Genomic DNA, 21,192 nt, shown 5'->3' on the forward strand with positions numbered 1-21,192 from the left:
AGTACACTTTTAATAGTACACATACATAAAATATTTGTAAATAGATATAAATCCGTGTATTATAACAAACGTACGACACATTTTAATATATATTTTTGTTAAATTTAATTTAATTTATAAAACTTTAAACCCGCACATCGGGCGGGTCCTCATCTAGTTATTTATAAAATGTCAAAAAAACAGCTATTCAAGATAAATATAAAAGAAGTCAAATACTAATCAATTTAATTACTTTACAAAAATATATTACATAAATAATTTCCAAAAAAATAAATAACCAATCAAATTAAACAGATAAGATTTTATATATAGTTTATCATGTTAGTTTGTTGCTTAAGAAATAATCATTATACTTCCCCTGTAATCTTTGTTTGATTCTATTTTTTTGTGAAACAAATTAGATAAACACCACACCATCTAATAGATAAAAATGTAGAGTTTTCCTCGTATATGCCATGTTTGAATTTTCAAAGACGTATATAATTATTTAACGTACCTATGAAGAAAAAATAGTAGTGTGTCAATCGAACATAAAGATAAATGGTAGTCTAAAACTATAAATATTTAACTAGAAGAAACTATACATGTATTTTTTTTTATATAATTCAGGTATCCAAAGCCCAGTGGGTCCTGACTAGTCCACTAGCCCGAAGGCTTGGCGTGCGTCCCAAAGGCGGCAAGAATGGTTCCTAGAGGCCGCATAGCCCATTGTTAAATTTTTCTGCGGTGGCCACTTAAGGTGTTTGCAGCCGTGGAGATTCAAACCCGAGAGTATTAGGAATCTCACCCTCAATCCGAAATTCATCCTACCACTGGCCCACATATGAATGGTTTTTCAATACAATAACATCACTTATTTTTTATTTGAATATAAATTTACAATCTCGAATCTGAAAAAAAAATGTCAATATGTGCTACAACACAGATCATAATCTATAAAGAATAACAATTTTGAACAATAAAAAAAAAAAAGAGGAAATAAAAGTATAATAGAGTCCACAATCACATAGGCGTTTATCATGCATGGATACAAGAAGCTTTGTCAAATGATCTCTAATGATATCCAACCGGAGCCGGAGCTTCCTTGAGTTCGTGTCCTTTAAATTGTATATCCTGCACAAACGTTAATTTAACCCCCAATATGTTAGCCAAAATTTCGAAAATTCACATTAAATAATATTACTATACATCTTTTGCAAATAAAAGTATAATAACTCCTTACCGAAGCATAATGATTAATATCTCGGTGGTGAGCTTCGTCAGCTCGGATAACATAAACCACGTCCCTGAGCGTCGCGTCTCTAGGCAACCGCCAGTAATCGATTGCGATGGCTGGAGCTGGCGAGTTTTCGAATTTTCCGGCATCGATGTCTTCGAGGAATTCGGTGTAAGAATTCACAGCCTCTTCTTCTAAGTATCCAGTTATGCGATGAGCAAGTTTCGGAGAAACTACATAAGCCAAGAAATATGCGTTGAAGAAAACGCCTTGGACCGTGAACACAATCGCCCGTTCGTACCTTTAATAACCGGTTCAAATGGTTAGATAAATTAACTCTAACAAATAATGATTTGAATTTAGATTGTATTAATTACTATATAGTTGTATAATACAAGTTATACGTGGTATTTTGATAAGGTACAAAATCAGAAGGGTACATGCATACATACCATTTGGGTTGTGAGAGTTCAATGAAGGTCATAAGATGCATACGCTCATTCTCGGCCTCTTCGAGCAAAGCTTTTATCCATCCACCGCTATGTTCAAATCGTCGAAGAGATTTCAAGTGCAAAAGCATCCCTCCGACCATTCCTGGCACTGCCGCCACTGTCTCTAACAACATTGCATGGCACATATGCTTCCTCTAAATACGCAAAATTATTGAATTAGGAAAAATAAACGAACAAATGTGTATATGGTCAAAGGTTTAAGAATCAGAGTTCAATTTCAAAAATTTACAGATTATCTTTTTTTCAATATGGAAAAATGTTGTAATCAGCTACTTTTGATACAACCCAATTACTGACTACCAAATATTTGATTATTTGAAAATTATATGAATACGAACAATTGATACAACAATTTAAAAGTTCTGAAGAAGTTACCTGAAAAAATAGGTGAACCGGTATTTTCAGAGTTTGGACGGTCCAATATGCGAATTTGTCAGTAAAATTGGAAGGTTTGTGATGTTTGGTTACATCAATAGACACGTCCGGTTTGTATGAATCCCATGGTTGAAAGCAATTCCACTTCCAAGCTGAACCGTCCGGTTTAGTGATCTTAGCCGGAGGTATACCCCAATAAGTGGATATAACTTTGCCGTCGACCGTTCGGATAGGGTTTTCCGGTTGGTTATTCTCACTCGCCGGAGATGACGTGACAGAACTAAAAAACCGAACAGTGGGCAAGTGGCTGATGATATGTCCCCTTATCCCCGGTCCAGTACCTAAACCGGTGAATTGTAACGAAGATGATAGCACCGGTCGAAGGGTACGGTAAACCAATTTAGAAGACATGAGTGACAACAGCTGTGGTATGATATATATCGACGAGGTTTTGGGGGTGAGACTTGAGAGAGTAGAGAATACTAAAAAAATGAGAGAGGGTTTTAAATTATGTTTGGTCTTTAGATTTTGTTATGTGATCAATTAAATTGTGAAGAGTATAATTTATACATATGAGAGTGATTATAACGAATCTCGGTCAAGTTCAAAGTTTCTTGGACGATGAATAAGAATAGAGGACATGTTTGACACGTTTTGTCATATATTGTACGTTTCTTGAAAAGTATTATTAGAACAATGTGAAATTACCATGATTGTATCTATCACAATCATATTATTATTATTTTTTGAAAAATGTTTTGTCTATATTATTCAATGAATAATATTCATCCGGTCAATAAAAAAACTATTCAGAAACAAAACATTTTAAAAAAGAACTTTGTAAAGATGATTGAATCACAAATCCATTACTAGATTTATTTTGACTAAGATTTATTTATTTATTTAACATTATTAACAAAATTTATAAATATCACTATATCAGGTTAAGTTTATATATACTACTTCTTGTATAAGTCTGACGTTGATATTAGAAAATTATGCTTAGAAAGAACCAAGTGAAATCATCCCGAAAAGTCCAGAGATTCTATTCCTTAATCACTTGCAAATTTGTGAACCACGAAATTTAAAATCCATGAAGTAGACTTGTGTACACAAAAAAAATTACATGAACAAAAAGAAAAAGAGATATTTTAGAATATCTCGTATGGTTATGAAACACTTGATTCTTTGCTTCATTCATCTCTCTCTCATTTCATCTCTCTCTCTAATGCCCAGCCTCGTCTCGAACCAGTCAAGCGTTGCACCATTATGTGCCTTCGTTGACCGGTGAGCTACAAGAGCTAGGCATTCTCATTGCAGCATTTAACTTATTTATATGAAGGTCACATAATTTATGATCAGTATTCAGTATCAAATTAACTAAATTATTATTAGTATATCGATATTCTCAGTTTATAGAAATCTCAAAAACATAATTCACTCTAGTAATTAACAAAATTTATTCTCAGAGCTTTGTAGTTGTTTTTTTTTTCTTTTTTTTTATCAACAACATAAAATATTGGCTCTAAAGTTAATATGAAGAAAAATTGTTTACAAAGGTGACACTAGACGATTCAGCGCGAGCTTTATGGGCCAAAAAAATCTGTCTTAACATTTGCACTACGATAAATAAGTGAAAGAGAAAACAAAGAAAACTCCTCCGTATCGCTTTTGATATCGTCTAGGTAAACTGAGAAGATCGGTCACTCGGAAGGGGAAGACACCATCTTCACCAAATCTGAGAAATCCATAAAAAAGGTTATGTCTTTGTTGTCTGCTCCAAACGAACCTTCAGAGAAGAAATAATTAACTAGTCCCAATACATCCACTTTAATAATAGGTCACGTCTTTTGGTAAAAAAGTGCAGTTATACTGTCTGGCCCAGAGGTTTTTTCAGGGTGCATCATAAACAAAGCCTCCCGCACCTCTTTCTATATAGTCGGGGCCGTGATAAAAAGATCATCCTCCACAGAGATCGGTGATTGTACCTCACTCAAAGCATCCTCAAATTCATGAGGATTAGTCGATGTGAACAAATCCTGAAAATATGTTACCGCAATATTTTGAATATCCTTCCCCTCCATAGCCCAAACATTATCATCACCATGTCGTCCTATAATACGGTTCCTAGCCCGACATTGTTTTGCTAAAGCATGAAAATATTTGGAATTAAGGTCCCCTACCTGCATCCAACGGTTCCTACATTTCTGGTGCCAATATATCTCCTCATCATGATATGCCTCACGCAATCATAAAGTCAGTGCCGTAATCTCCTCGGATCACCTTCCATCATCTACTTGCGCAAGGGTAAGTTCACTTTTTATACCCTCATTCGTCTCCCTACCAAATGGTTTTAAAGTTTTCTGTCATCTAGAGATGGAACACCGACAACTAATCAGCCTGTCAACAGTAGCTCCCTCGGTTAACCCATTCTTCAGTGATAGCTTCGAGCAACCCTTCCTTCCCAACCCACCATTTATCAAACCGAAAACAATGCTTACCCCTTGAAACCTTATCCTCGATGGTAGCTAAAATCGGTTTTTGATCTGATCCTATCATGGGCAAATATTTAACGAATGATTGTACTAAATATATCATGTCAGTCTTCATTCGCCAGAGCCCTATCTAACCGATAACGAATAGGTTTTTTATTTTGCCATCGTTTCCAGAATAAAAAATCACCAAAATAAGAAAACTCAAGAAGTCCACAATTATCAGTCATAGAATTAAATGGAAGAAATGATAACACAGAGTGTAAAACTCCCCCGTTTCTCATGATTTCCTTTTAATTCAATTAAAATCATCAATAAAAACCATGGGGAATCTCGAGACAACCCATACCTCATTAACTGTTCTCATACTTGTTCTCGCTTACTAAGAACCGGGTCCTGGTACACAAAAATCATAAACACTTTTTTTCTTTTAACAATTACCTTAATATCCAAATCTATTAGACTTAAATAAAATAAAAACTAAAAATTTATTATTATAAAAAGGGTTAAACCGCCACTACAACCAATAAAATCAACTATTTTTTAAGTGTGAATAACCAAAATGACCTAACATGTCTCGGACGCGCAGACCCTTGATCATCTTCTAACTGAATTGAAAACATTAAAAATTATAAACATTAGAAATGTTCCAAAATTTGTTTATTAGGTTGTATGCTAAATAATCCCAGTAGATTTCAACGTTTTAGACAAAAAAAAAAATCATAACAATTACGTTAAATATGATAGCTACTAAACAATATTGTAATTTACCAACCAATTCATAATATATACCAATGTTCAAGTTTTTCCATGGAAAATTTAACAAATTGTAAAAAAAAAAAAAAAAATTCACAAAAATAGAACACAATCTCAAATTTAATTAGTCTTTGGCTCTTTGCCGACAAAATCTATAATACAAAAAGATATTTAGAAATACCTCAAATGTTTTTATACACAACACAATGCTCTCTCTGCTGCTGCTCTTGCTCTCTCTCATTCTCGTGCCCAGCTCGAGCTTCGAACTCATCACACGTTGCACGTAAATGTACCATCGTAGACCAGCAAGCTACAAGAGCCAGGCACCTACTCTACAACTTTAACTTTTTTAAATAAATTCGCTCACCTATTTTATCTTCAATATATATATATTTTGTTTAATAAAGCGCTTCTAAATAGTTTTTTTTTTTTTCCAGTAAATTCACAAACCATCCTAGATTTCAATATGCAGACTATGCAGTCAATTATAATAGTCGTTGAATGTTTAAAAGAATCGGCTACTCGAAATATATAATTTGAAATTATTAATCTAATTATAAACTTAGCAAATAAATTAGTTTTTCTATTTCTTTTTTTTGTTAAACTAATTTAGCTTTAAGTGAAACTTACAAGTTACAAATGGTAATGGAACTGCGTATTGTATACATGGAATAAATGTTTGGAGCTCAACGATTTTATAAAAAGATAAATAAGTCATACTAGTATATCCATAAATTTCATTGAATGAGCAACACTCATTTCATAGCTGTGTCATCATTTAATACACTGTAAGAAAGGATTTTTTTTTTTTTTTGTTTTGTCAGATTTCAATTCCTCTTAATTCTATAAAACCATATCTTCTTTTATTACAGTGTCTTTCAATTTTCATCACTTTATTACCAAATTTAGTTACTTATCTGCTGCTCCAGAGTTTCAAAATTAAACTAGTAGTATTGTCCAAATAAAGATCTTATCCACTGTCCACACGTTTCGTATTTTTTTCCTTGTTTAAACAACTGTTTTACCCCGACCATGATCTTTCAAAATATCTTCTTCAAATCTTTCAATCTCAACGACGATTTTTGAGTGACCTTAAGTACTAATCTTATACGTCTTCTTCATCATCTTCATCATCTGTGTTTATTATCTGTTCATATACATATTTCCAGTTTATCGTTTTTTTAATTTTTTTTTCTTTCTTGGGTTTGTCAAATTTTGTCGTTAATCGATGAATTTGATTGTTTTCAAGATTACCCATCTCTGGAATCCACGAAATTTCTCAGCTTTTCCGTGATTCTTGGTGAAATTTGTAAACTTTCACAAAAAATTAGGGTTAGACACACACGCGATGAGTCATCATCATCGGCGAGATTCCGGCGGCGATGTAGTTCACGTGATACCCACGAACAATCCTCCGCCGGATAATTGGTTTCCCAATCTCGGCGATAGTGCCGTTTGGGCGACGGAAGATGATTACAATCGAGTTTGGGCGGTGAATCCCGATAACATCTCCGGCGATAACAATGGTCCTCCGAACAAAAAGACTCGAGGCTCTCCGTCGTCTTCGTCAGCCACTACTACTACCGCTACTACTTCCGCCGCGAGCAATCGTACCAAAGCGATTGGGAAAATGTTCTTCAAGACGAAGCTTTGTTGCAAGTTTCGCGCTGGGACTTGTCCGTACGTGACGAATTGTAACTTTGCTCATACGGTGGAGGAGCTTCGTAGACCACCGCCGAATTGGCAGGAGATTGTGGCGGCTCATGAGGAGGAGAGATCTGGTGGTATGGGAACTCCTACCGTTGCTGTGCCTGAGTTGCCGAGGGAGGAGTTTCAGATCCCGTCTTTGGTGTCATCGACGGCTGAGAGTGGGAGATCTTTTAAAGGAAGACATTGTAAGAAGTTTTATACTGAAGAAGGGTGTCCTTATGGAGAGAGTTGTACGTTTCTGCACGATGAGGCTTCGAGGAACAGAGAAAGCGTTGCGATTAGTTTAGGACCTGGCGGTTATGGAAGTGGTGGGGGAAGTGGCGGTGGTGGTGGTTCTGCTAGTGGTGCTGGTGGTGCTGGAAATAGCAATGTAGTAGTGCTTGGTGGTGGTGCTGGTGGAAGTGGAAATGGAAGTGGGATTCATATTGTGAAGCCTTCTAATTGGAAGACAAGGATTTGCAACAAATGGGAGATTACTGGGTATTGTCCCTTTGGTGCTAAGTGTCATTTTGCTCATGGAGCTGCAGGTAAAAGATTCCGCCTTTTGTAAGATTTGGTTTGGCCTTTATGAATGCAATGGTTAGGCCTGAAGATAAGGAGTTGACTGAGCTCATGGGTCTCTCTAGTGGTTTGCCAATTTTGTAGTGACTTATCGTGTGTTAGTTTAAACATTAAACCAATGTTGCTTGATGAGTGGGCTAAACGAATAAAATACTGGACAAGCCGAGTGAAATAGTTAATCCCCAGTGACTTGCTTATTCGCTGACCCTGTCAGGTTCTGTATTTTATAACACTGCTTTCTTTGGGTTTTGTTGGTCTGTGGTTGCTATTTAGGCTGTTAGCTTTTTGTGTTAAGATAAAGAGTAGTGGAAGTTTTAATCAATGTTGCTTTGTGGATGGACTAGTGAAAATGGTACTATAGGTTATAAAGGAGCCTAATTAATGGATTGAGTGCTTGTATTAGTTTAGCTTGCTGCAGGACACTATTGAAAATATATTTTTCTTCATTTTCGTTATATTGTAATGAAGCAGACGAGTTTTTGAATTCTTAGGCTCAGGGCTGAGCTATTGGTTGCTTGAAATCTTGAAAGTTTGATAGCTAATCCATCTTACATTTGTAAAAACGGAAACTTTATGTTGAATCTTTGATAGTTTCTTATGGGAAACAAATTCTTAGAATTGTTCAACTTTATTATGAGCTTAGATAGTTCCGTAGTCGTGTAGGTTTAAAGTTTGAGTCTTTATGGTTTGCAGAGTTACACAGATTTGGTGGAGGACTCGTAGAAGGAGAAGGCAAAGACGGAGTATCACCCAATCCGGACACAAAGCAAACAGGACAAACCCCAAAAGGACATTCAGACACAACGACACTTCTATCTCCAGGAGTTCCTCATAATGTAGATGCCAGTTACCACAGTGGAGTCGCATTGCAACGAGCAACTAGTGCGGTTACACAAAAGCCTGGGATCAGAACTCATCAGAAGTGGAAAGGACCGGCGAAAATCAGTCGGATATACGGTGATTGGATCGACGATATTGAATAAAGTTATCGCCTTTTGTTTTTACATATCGGTTAGATAACTGGTAAGAAAATTACAATCTCCTTTTTAAAAAAAAAAAGTTTTTTACCTTTTAGTTTTCTGGTGATGATGGTACAGTTTGTAGAGTTTGTGTATCTGTGTAATCCTTGTATCTCTTGTTGTGGTTATTGTATTGTAGATTATGACTTTTAAGAAGTTGAAATATCATCTTTCTTTCTTTGTATCTTTCTTATGTCTACCAATACCAAAAATTTTAGAGGGATTTACTAGTTTGTGTATTGACCTTTTTTTAATATCATTGTGCTTAAAGCATGAGTCAACATTTTTTTAAAAAATTATAATATAATAATAAAAATTATTGTTTTATTTTTTTAAAAAAAAGTTATTTTGTTTGAGATAATATTTATTTTAAATTGTTATGTAAATCTATTAGTCTATTTGAATAATAATTATTTTAGAATATTATAGTATTTTATTTTTGACGTATTATTATAGTTTTATATTGTTTGTTTGTTGTATTTACATCATTATTTTGTGAAATATAAAATAGTAATTTTAATATTATAATTATGAGCAAATAAAAATTATTAATTTATCATTTATATAAATTAAGTTTTACCAACCTGCCAATGTGGAAATTAAAACACACAATTTTCATATAATGAGTAATATATCTTCGTTTTAAAAAAATTCAAATCACAACATATGCAGAAAAATATGCATTTTAAATTATAAGTATTATAAAAAAATTCCAAAAAATTTGTAAATAAAATAAAATAAAGATGATAGGAGAATCATAATTTGAAAAGTTAACAAAATCTTCAAATTTAATTATTAAAAATAAAGTCTTAGTTTTTAAAATTCTGATTGGTTTATATATTAAAAAAAAAAATAATTAGTAATTTCGTCCATAATTTATTAGAGAGAGAAAATATTTTTTTAGATTTTTTTAGATTTGATTTGTGAGTGTTTTTTATTTTTAATTAATTATATTTATTTAAATTAGTTAATTAAGCTTAATTATTAATTAATGGCAATTGAATGTAATTTTTTAGTTTTATATATGTATTTCTCAATTAATATAGTAGGATTACAACTTAGACCTGAAGACCTTAAAACTAGAATGTAAAAGTAAATAACTTTTTTAACCGGCCGTAAAGGAAAAAAAAATCACCAAGCTTTTCTCACAAAAGACTCGCTCAAAAGTCAAAATTATAGGACCTTACCTTTCTCCTCATTTGTCTCCACCCCACTGACATTACCCTTCCCACACGGCAACGTCAGAATAAACCCTTTCTTTTTCAACAAACAACCTATGAAACCAGTCACAATATTTCTGATCCGACCGTTTCACTACACGGTCTCAAAATGTCTTTATCCACGACGAGCACAGAGAATTCCAAAGCAGTCCACACCCTCGTTTCCTCCCCTGTCACCATAGTTTTGACCGGTAGTCTTCTCTTCATCATTTTCTCCGGTTTCTTCTCCTTCTTCTTCTGTGGATGTTGTTTTAGGAAACTCATGAACGTTTGGAACAACCATCGTAACCGAAACCGTCCTAGTAACCTAATCCAACCGTCTAATCAACCTGAAAACATCGGTCTCGACTCCAAGATCATTGAATCCTTCCCTGAGTATCCTTATTCGGTGAAAAATCATGGGACAGATCAATGTTCCATTTGTCTAGCAGAGTTTAGGGATGATGACACCATCAGGCTCATTTCTACTTGTAATCACTCCTTTCACACAATTTGCATTGATCTTTGGTTTGAAGGACACAGGACTTGTCCGGTATGTCGGCGTGAGCTCGATGTTGAAGACCGGACATCGCTAGAAAAGCCGTTAGATGTTCCTGAACTCGATCTAGTTACATCTGAAATCCGCGACGAGCCTTTGTCCCACGACACAGTCACAATCATCGTTCACGAGGAGCATCCAACTAGTATTGATATCGCTAGTTTAGAGCATACAGACGAAATCGAAAGCTATGAAAGACGAATGAAAGCATCGAATCTGCGGTTTTGGAGGTCACATTCTACTGGACATTCTATAGTAGTTAAGGCCGAAAACGAACAAGAAGAAGATGAAGAAGAAAAAGATGAGATTAAGATACATATTGAGATCTCTGGAGAATGTCAATTCGAAGATCACAAGATGACTTTACCGAACAGAAAGTTGTATTGTGTTAGGGGAACTTACTCTGTAGGATAGAGCCTGGCCTGAGAATGTGAATTGTCTTGGTTGATATATTCTTTGTTTTTGGGCGGTCCAATTTTGTAATGTTTTTATACTATAGGTTATACATATAGAAGATGTTAAAGATTGTTGTAATATTTGTACTTAAATTCTCATTATTCCATACTATACTTCAAAAAAGTTCATACTATCCTATTTCAAATTTTCATTTTTGGATTTTATAAATTCTAAAATATTTTAAAATTTATTTCTATTACTCTATCTCCCAACATGTAAGATTTTCTTAGGTTTTTTTCTTTGTTCTAGTTTATTAAACTTTCCTAAGTTTCTATGCATAAATTAATTCAAGATTTTTTTTGACTATTTCCACTATGCAATATTTTTTTTCTATTGGTTGAAATTTGTTAAACAATAAATTATTTATTGATTTTTTAATCTGTGTTTTTAGCTAAAAACTCTTATATAATGGAATATAGGTGTATAATGGAATCAGTGTTTTTTAAAATAAATAAAATTTAAGAAAGAATATAAAGTAAATATTTTAGTTAGTAAAACTATCTATAAAAGTAAATAGATATACCGAGGTGTCCAATGTGACATTTGGTATAAAATGTGCTATTCTGCGGTTGAGAAAATTAATCACATTTTCTTTGAATGCCCTCGCTCGTGTAAAGTTTGTGATTTATCTTCGACTCCAGTCTCGTCAGAGAGTTTTCCATATGAGTCGATGTACTCGAATTTAGAATTTGTTTTCTAGAGGGGTTCCTCTCAACATGGTGATCCTGATCAACTTCTTCAATTACCATGGATTTTATGGACAATCTGTAAGACCATAAATAAAAAGTTTTCAAGGTTTAGAGATCGAACAAATGATATAATTGCTCAGGCTTTGGGCGATAAGTTAGCCTGAGAAGAGGCACTCTCTTTTACGGCGGTCATGTAAGCTTCATCTCTGTCTTCGGATGTCCAGGTTTCTTCACCTCGTTTCTAAGACGGAGCCCCTCCCCCTGCATTCGGAGTTAGAAGCGTTGTTGTGGGCCATGGAGCGGATACGTGCTGCAGGGATCACTTATCAATATTTTGAGACTGATTGTGTTGAGTTACACACTATGGTGCAGTCCCCTGAAGATTGGTCGTCGTTCTCCAACCTGCTCGATGAGATTAACTCGCTGGAGTCCTTCCTACAATTCTCCATCTCTTGGATCCTGCGTGCGTCAAATACGAAGGCGGATTGTCGTGCACATGCTTTACGTTCTCTTATCTCTGATATTTTTTTTTATAAACCCCTTCCCTCTGGCTTGGGCAACTAACCAAGGAATTTTATTTTAATTTATTGCTTGGTTGAAAAAAAATAGTAAAAAAATACACTTTTAGTTAAAAAAAATAGTTGTAGATGAATTCATAGTTTCTTAAAATAAATTTAAATTTAACAAAGAATATATATTTAATTATTTTCGTAAGTAAAAACAATGTATAAAAGCGAAGAGATAAACTTTTAGTTATAGAAAATAGTTGTTAAAAAGATCGTGAAATGGCAATGGCTTTTATTAGTCAGATCCGCCCTTCTCGGTGGTCGTTAGCAGCTGCTATTTGTTTTTGCTACACTAATGTATATCCATTTACAAATCTACTATCTACATTACCACTAAAAGTGTATTTGTACATTAAAATATACTCTTTAATCTTTTCTACTACTAAAAAATTATCTTTATGAACACATTAAATTACATATTATATGTCTCTTCACTTTAACATTTTAATATTTACAAAAACGCATAAGTTAATCTTACATACTCTTATCTTATATATTACAATAACAGTCTTTTTGAAAAAAAATATTTGATTGGTGAAAAAATATGAGATGATCTATTTTTTTTTTACTTCAAAAATATTGTTCTTTACGTAAAGGTGAGTATTTACATTTTTTTAGAAACAGTAATTAATTATAAATTTTTACAATCATTTTTTTATCTTATATAAAAAGTAAATCCTTTTTCTTCTAAAATTAGCAACTTAAAATTAAAATAAGTGAACAATATTATAATTTTGAATTTTATGATATATATATATATATATATATATATATTATTTCCTTATAATGATATTTTCTAAATTTTAAAGCTGTTTAAATTTTATAATTTTCTTATAATTGCCTTTTAATATTCTTAAAACTGTTAAAAATAAAACTTTTGTTTTACATTTGGAAGTTTACAAAGGTTTTTTTTTAAAGATCTAATCAATACTAATAAAAGTAGAAGCTATAAGATCCTAAAGCTGTTCACCTAGGATTTTAAACCACCAATAAAAATTAGACATGTCACTGATTTACATTTTTAAATCTCGAGAAATTTTTATATTAATAAGATTTTTTTAAAACAACCAATAGGGATTAGACATGTCATTAATTAACATAAATTTCAGAATTTTGTATTTCAGATTTTTTAAATAACCAATTACGATCAGACATCTCAATATTTAACATTATTGAAATTATGTTAAATTTCTATATTAAAATACTTACAAATAAGTGTATGTACAACTTCCCACATCGGCTAGAAAATTTTTAGACAATGACTGAGAACTATTACAAATAAAACTAATATGCTTCCAACTACGAATTAGCAGTAAACTTGATTTATCAGGCGTCCAAATTTTTAAAATTTAAAAGTTTAAAATATTATAATTATCTATACTAATAAAAGTTAGAGCTATAAGCTCCATACAACATCCACATAGGATTTTAAACAACCTATCAGGATTCAACATGTCACTGATTAACATTTTTTAAATTTACAGAATTTTCTATATTAAGATTTTAAAAACTATATGAGAGAAGATATCAAATATTATAATATTATTTTTACGTGTGTTGCAGAATTTTCATGTTTTCTTGCTGTATAAAGTTTTAAATGTTATAAATATTTAAACTACATCTAAGTTTTAAACTATAAATACGTAAACTCTATTAAAAGTTACAAATTTAAGTATTATTAAATATTGTATATTTGATTTTTCAATATGTTGAAAATATCTTATTTATCTCTCTATCTGCTTCACATCTCTTATGAGCTATAAAACATGTTTTTGTTTATGACTTTATAGGTTATTTTATATTATTTCAGTAAGTTTTTTTTTGGGTCTAAAGAAGAAGGATTGACGTTAATTTTTGAAGTTTAAAGAAAAAAGATCAACGACGAACACATTTTTTTTATTAGCTATATATGTGTTCATATTACTTTCTCTGCAAGTAATTTACAATTTTGTATTATTAAAGATTTTGGTTTAAGAAGTTTCAATAAATGTGGATCTAAAACCGAGTAATGTGGATCTAAAACCGATTAAGTATACATGTGAAAATATCAATAATTGAGTGCATGTGGTGACTATGCTGATCCATGAAATTTTATGAGAAAATAGGCAATAATTTTTGTTTTGGAGTTTGATGGGTTAACAAGGTATTTGGTTGTCTAAAAAAATAATTATTAAGTAGAAGAATGTGAGAAAGCTGACAAGGTAGAGGAAGCAGAAGAGTATAACAAAGAACCGGACGGTAAAAGTAATAATGACAATTATCATGAAAATTTGACAATAAAAATGACGAGAAAGAATATGAAGTGTAAGAAAACAGTGAAAAAAAATACGAAAACATAGATGGTGTCGGTCAATTGAATTTGAGAAAACAAGACTAATTCATGATTCAAAAAATGTTTCGTTTGTATGGTGGTCAAAGAAATGGCTTAGTATATGCAAGGTCACCGTTTGAATGTCTGATCCGCCTCGCCTAGACGTCCAGTTAAATCCATGATTCTTTTTATCATATTTGATTTTTAAGCACAACTGATTTTTATATTTTTTAAAATTTTTTGTGTATCTGAAATAAAAGTTTGGCCTAAATAGAAATTTAAAGTTTTCTATAAGATAATATTTCATAACTGTCATCAATCATATATATTCATCAAAATATATCAAATAAACCCACACGTAGCATGGCTTCAAAACTTAGTGATATTAAAACAAATTACTATGTTATAGTATTGGTTTAGTAAACTTTTTAAAAAAAATTTATATTTGATACAAAAAATAATATTAATGTAAAATTTAATTAGATGTGGAGACTCCTAATTTAGTAAACGGTTAATTTGTTGTCATGCCTTTGAATTCTTTACAATTTTAAGAATTCTGCTAATGAAAGACAACTGAAAACTGTACATAACATATAAATAGCCAATAACAATTTTCTGTTCATGCATTATGCACGGTCTGTCTTTATTTAGAATCATCTCTCTTGCTATAAATCAATAAATATATAACACAACAACAACAAAAAAGACAAAGAAGATTTTAAAATTTTTTTTTTTCTTTTCAAGAAACAATGGCTGCACACAAAAAGAATCTTACATCTTTCATCATTGTTTTGATAATGATTATGTTATCAGTGTTCAGCGAATGCGGCGAAGGAATGAAAAGAAAACATTTGGGATATGGAACTATAGCAAAAGACAGAATTCCTGCATGCGGCTATAAAAACCCTGCTGAATGTATCAAAATTCCGGTTAACCATTATCATCGTGGTTGTGAAGCTTCAACACGTTGTCGTCATCAACTTAAACTTTATAATGGTCCCTAAATCATATTACTAAATATTTTCTTTCTAAATATATGAAATGATGTTTTTTTATTGATAAATATTATTGATGTAAAATCGTTAAATGTTATGCTAAAATTTAATTTATTTTAAGATTCTTTCGTTCTTTTATAAACTGAAATTGTTAAATATATACTTATATTTAAGTAACTTAATCTTCTTATAAATGATTGTCTCTATTGTTTTATTGAAAAAAAGATAACCAAGGTTAGATGTGTAATTTGACACTGGTAAATTGAATATTGAAAATTTTGAAATTTGAATTGTTTGCTCGGTACTTTGCTCTCGATCGATCACTTCTAAAAAAACATCACCTATATATCGTTGAGATGTTCTAACCAATGATATTTAACGTAAAAATATGCAAATTAAAATATACCACTTCTACAAACAAACAATGAACTCAAATAATAAAAAACTAAAACAAAACGAATTTGATATATATATATATTAACATTTTTGCAGCAGTTTTGGTAAAGAAGGCTTGGAGTTGGAATATATTTACATCTCATGCCATTGTCATCAAGACATTAAAAAAAATTGAAATAAGCAAAAAAATCGGGTATGGAAATAAATGCTTTCCTAAAATATCTTAACAAAATTAATTTTTTATTTTCCTTTTTTAATTACAAGTTTTAAATCTATATATTATTGGGTATGGAATTTTAAAATGGTAAGATAGATTACTAAATTGATAAGCAATTGAAATTTCTTGATAATAAAGGTATGTAGTTAATTACGACACTTACACTCATATCTGTTAGCATATTCCAAAATAATTTTCTAAATCCTACAAAACATATCGGGAATGATAATTTCTTTAAGATATTTCCAATTTTCTAACCAAGATTTTTAGAAACACTCATAGAAAAATCTCTACCATTTTCTTAAACCATTATAAATACTTCTCATAAGCAAACCAGTTCTTCTACGACAATGTTAAATGCCAATGAAAAGGTGATTTATGTGCTACTTATTATGTCATTTTTACTTTTCCTGTTTTTATTTTGTCCTCTCTAATATCGTTTTTTCTTCTTTTCTATATTAGGATGTTAGGACTTAGGATCCATGATTCTGTCAATATGTTTTATGGATTGTCAAATTCATAATTAAAGTTATTGATTTACATTGTACTTTGATATAACATCTTCATTTATTGTTTTTTTATATTTTTCTAATCAATTCCACATACTTCATAGGCTTTTTTTAAAGATTAATAGTTAAGGAACAAAAATGGTCTCATGTACAACACGAAGTAATTCCTAGAATACAAACTTTTGATGATTTACATGTTAGACAATTTCAAAAGATACTCAATACTAGATCGCTAATAAATTATTTATGGACGGGGTCAAATGGCGAGCCAATACAGGTAATTCATCATTTCATTTTTTTTATTAATATGAGAATATTACATATATAATATTAAATTGATTAAATTACGATTATGTAAAAAACCTAACTCGCAGCATACTACGATCAAATCCTAAAATTAACAACCAAAATATCATTATATAAACTTAATTCTAGGTTCTAGGTTCTAAACCTAATTGACTAACCCTAGTTTTTTTTTTCACTCGCAGCCTTACCTTCCTCCCACCAGACAAGAACATGAAGACTCTCAACCAACATTCAATCTTCTTTCATTTGATTTCTCTGAACCATTCTTCTTCTTCGTTCGATTTCGCGGTGTACCGCGGGTTAAAACCTATATATATATATATTATCGCCCTGGGAAAAATAACCTAACCAAATTGTCCAAACCGAACCGAACCGAGATTCAGACAAACGGTTCGGTTAGTGTTTCTTTGTTCGGTTCAATCGGCACAATTTCTGCAGAAAGTTTGTGTATGTCTTCGGGTCGGTTCGGTTGGGTTAACCGAACGGGTAACCGATAACCGAAAATTAAGGATTTTACTATAAATTCTAGGTTCTAAACATAATTGACTNTTTTTTTTTTTTTTTTTTTTTTTTTTTTTTTTTTTTTTTTTTTTTTTTTTTCACTCGCAGTCTTACCTTCCTTCCACCAAACAAGAACACGAAGACTCTCAACCAACATTCAATCTTCTTACATTTGATTTCTCTGAAATATTCTTCTTCTTCGTTCGATTTCTTCTCACTTCAATTAGTCTCTTCTCTGTTTGTTCACCATTCTTCTTCTTCTTCTTCTTCTTCGATCTTCTTCCGCTTTGTTCCATGTCGCCTGAGTGAACCGCCGTCGTCCGCAACCAGAGTTTGAGTGAACCGCCGTTGTCTGCTGCTGCTTCCTCTTCCACAAAAGAAGAAAACCCTAATTGTTTATTGTTATGTATTTTGATGGGCTTTTCTTTGTTGGGCTTTTTATTGGGTTTTTACAACTGAAATGATATTTTTAAAACCCAAAAAATTGAATTTTAATTAAAAAAATAAAGTCGGTTAGTTCGGGTCTTTAATCTCATAATCAAATGAACCAATATCAGAACCGAACTGAACCGAATTTAATTTTGGTTAGTTGCCGAACAATTTTAAAAAACTGTAAATACCCGATTACCAAAATAATCAACCCGAACCGAACCGTATTACCCGAATTTACAGGGCTAATATATTATATAGACCATATACATGGAATCCAGACCAGGATTTCCAAGAGAAATCATATGGGTCTCTCTATCCATAATTAACAACAAAATTAGTGTTGTTCTCTCTTTAAGGTTTGATTTTTTTTTTATCAACTCAATACAATAAAAATAGAATGTGTTGCTCTTATTTTCTGACACATCAGCCTCAATATTGAAGCTGATGTTGACACCTCAGAAAAAATCAACAGGCTATCAAATTAAAACAATTAATACATGTCAGTAGTCTAGAGAAGTTGGGCTTAATGTGTTTTGGTTATGAGAAGTGTTAATGAGCCGTAGGATTGGTCAAAGCCCAAACAATAGCTTCTATTTTTTGCTGTTTAGCACATATGCAAATTTTGGAATGAGATTTACGGCTCATCAAGTAAAATTATAGCTATGGAAAAAGTTTTCTAAAGATATGGTAATTAAAAGAGTTGTTGGGCATAATCTGGATCATGTCAAGGTAATTTGCTGAATCACCATAAATTTCTTCAATAAAGAATACAAATTTGAAGTAAAAGTAAAATTTTCCGGAGAGGTAGGGTGTTTTCTTTGGACAACATAATCATATTTGTTATAATATTTTTTGTCTTTAAATTTATTTGATTATTCATATAATCATTTTTCCAGTTATTAAGTTATCAATATGATTTTTATGGAAAGAAAATCATTTTTTTCAAAAATCTCTATTCAAAACAAATAACTCAAACCAACATTTTATTTAAATATTTATAATGATAAACATATATTAATTCAGTTATTTACAATATTGTATATATATTTTATAAGGGAAAATTAAGCTAAACTTTTATAATGATAAATATATATTAATTCAGTTATTTACAATATTAACTATTAAAATTAAAGTAAAAATAATTAATTTATGATGGAACTTAGTTGACTGATATTTTGGTTTTCTTTATGGATCAGACTTAAAGCATTGTTTAGAATAATAAATAAGACTTTTGTTGTTTTCTTAAAGTAAAATAAATTTTCACAAAAAGATGATACAAAAAAGAAAATTCATAATCTTGTGTTTTTGCTAAGAGGATGTCATTCAAGTGGTTACCTTATAAATATTAAAATGCATAAAGTATACAATAAAATTTGAGTAAAATCAGAATACTGAATTCCAATTTTTACAAGACTTTTAAATGCTCAATCTTATTTATCTTAAACTACAATCAATTATCAAAAATAGTCCGCATACCAACAAATTCCAAACAAATTAAGAAAAACTTACAAACAATATATAAAAAAACACAACAAAATATTTTAAACCGATGGAAGAGCATATGGATCTAGGGGATATTCAGATCATATTATCGATGGAGATAAGTAAATCTTTTAAACCGGATAAACTAATCTGGCATTATTCTAGATCAGGGAAGTATTCGGTCAAATCTGGCTACCGCATTGCACGTGAATTAATTAAGGAGGTGGAGTACGGTCCGACGTGCACGGCTCTTAAGGCCCAGGCTTGGGAATTAAGGTTCCCCCGAAGATCCAGCACTTTTTCTGGCAAATGGCTTCCGACTATCTTCCTGTGATGGAACGTTTGGCTCACCAGGGGGTCCGGTGCGCTTTGCTCTGTAGTAGATGTGGTTTGGAGGCGGAGACTATCAATCATGCTCTCTTTGAGTGTCCCCGATCACGTCGCATCTGGGATTTGTCCCGTTAGTCTCTGGTAGCGAGGGTTTCCCCTTTGGCTCTATCTTTTCAAATTTAGATTTCTGTTTTGGCGGGCGCCGATTGCTTCAGATCTTCGATTGAAATTGCCATGGGTGGTTTGGTCAATTTGGAAGGACAGGAATAACAAAGTTTTTCAGGGCTGCGAAGCTAAGCCGGTTGAGGTTATTAACCAGGCGAACGTTGACATGCTGCTATGGGAGGAGGCCAGGTTCTTCAATGCGGCCCCTCAGGATTCTTTACCTTTGGAGGTTCGGGATTCTGTACCCCGGTGTCAGGTAGATGGCTCTTGGAAGGCCTTAGACCCTTTGGAAGGTTTATGTTGGTGGCTTTGCAATAGTGAGGATAAAACGTTGTTATTAGGAGCACGAAGTCAGCGGCACGGTCCTTCACCCTTACATTCGGAGTTGCAGGCGCTGTTATGGGCGATGGTCTCCCTTTTGGAGTCAGGTGTTGATTGTCAGCTCTTTGAGTCAGATTGTGCGGAATTAGTGTCAATGGTGCAATGTCCGGATGAGTGGCCAGCTTTCTCCAATTTATTGGATGAGTTCAATCTGCTTCGTTCTTCCTTTCCTTCCTTCCAGCTATCAAAGATCCCGCGCACGACCAATGTTCAGGCAGATTGCCTTGCCCGATCTTCAAGATCTTTACTTTCCGCAAATTCTTTTGTAAACACTTTTCCTCCAGTTTGGGCAACCAACCTTGGAGTCTTATTCTAAATTAATGTTTGGTTGACAAAAAAAAAAACCACAACAAAATAGTACCAAAAAAGGAAAAAAACAATCCCGCGGCGTAGTGCGGGTACTATACTAGTATATTAAAGGAGTAGTCGAAAGAGCTCACATTCAATCTAACAAAAATTGACCTCTATTGCCCTTAATGAAAATTGCCCTCAAAATATTTTTGGACAAGCTTTTTTCTCCTATTTAGGTTGCAAAAACACACCACATTCATCCTTAGACTTAGGATTACTATTTTGCCATTAATGAGATTCAAATCTGGACGTTTTTACACTTTTTATAATTTTTAAAAATTATTAAAATATTAATTACGAAAATATATGAATTAAAAGTCAAAATTCATTAAAAAATGGCAAAATCCAAAATCTAATATATACATTTTTTTTTTCAGCAAAAGAAATATATTCAGAATAAAATCTGTCAAAATACAAAGGTTCCATCAACCATATAGGTGGATACATACAATCTGAAGAAATCTAGATTAGTACAACCATGTTTTGCTAATAAATGAGCCACCTCATTGTTTGAACGATAAACAAAAGAAAATTGAACCTTAGTAAACTGCCTGGAGCAGAACTTAATATCCTGAATTAAACTGTAAATGGAAACATCTATCAGAGATCTATTTAGACAATCAATTAAAGTTTTACAATCTCCTTCAAAGCAAACATTTGTATAGCCGTTGTTCAAAGTTTGTTGCATTGTGAACAGTAACGCCTC

The 21,192-nt window shown here is 32.2% G+C and overlaps 3 protein-coding genes across 3 annotated transcripts; 2 read left to right on the plus strand and 1 right to left on the minus strand.

The window, feature by feature from the left end:
* Positions 840-2,629, minus strand: LOC104757604 (ubiquinol oxidase 3, mitochondrial). Its single transcript, XM_010480356.2, has 4 exons — positions 2,104-2,629; positions 1,669-1,862; positions 1,223-1,517; positions 840-1,113 (listed from the first exon to the last, which is right to left on the minus strand). The coding sequence occupies exons 1-4, from the start codon at positions 2,512-2,514 to the stop codon at positions 1,054-1,056; spliced, it is 960 nt and encodes a 319-aa protein (XP_010478658.1). The 5' UTR covers positions 2,515-2,629; the 3' UTR covers positions 840-1,053.
* LOC104757605 (zinc finger CCCH domain-containing protein 12-like) lies at positions 6,195-8,866 on the plus strand. Its single transcript, XM_010480357.2, has 2 exons — positions 6,195-7,588; positions 8,316-8,866. Exons 1-2 carry the CDS (start codon positions 6,700-6,702, stop codon positions 8,603-8,605), a joined length of 1,179 nt encoding a protein of 392 aa, XP_010478659.1. The 5' UTR covers positions 6,195-6,699; the 3' UTR covers positions 8,606-8,866.
* LOC104759618 (RING-H2 finger protein ATL81-like) lies at positions 8,708-10,865 on the plus strand. Its single transcript, XM_010482527.2, has 2 exons — positions 8,708-8,713; positions 9,821-10,865. Exons 1-2 carry the CDS (start codon positions 8,708-8,710, stop codon positions 10,811-10,813), a joined length of 999 nt encoding a protein of 332 aa, XP_010480829.1. The 3' UTR covers positions 10,814-10,865.

This window comes from Camelina sativa, chromosome 17 (assembly GCF_000633955.1).
Source record: "Camelina sativa cultivar DH55 chromosome 17, Cs, whole genome shotgun sequence".
NCBI lineage: Eukaryota > Viridiplantae > Streptophyta > Magnoliopsida > Brassicales > Brassicaceae > Camelina > Camelina sativa.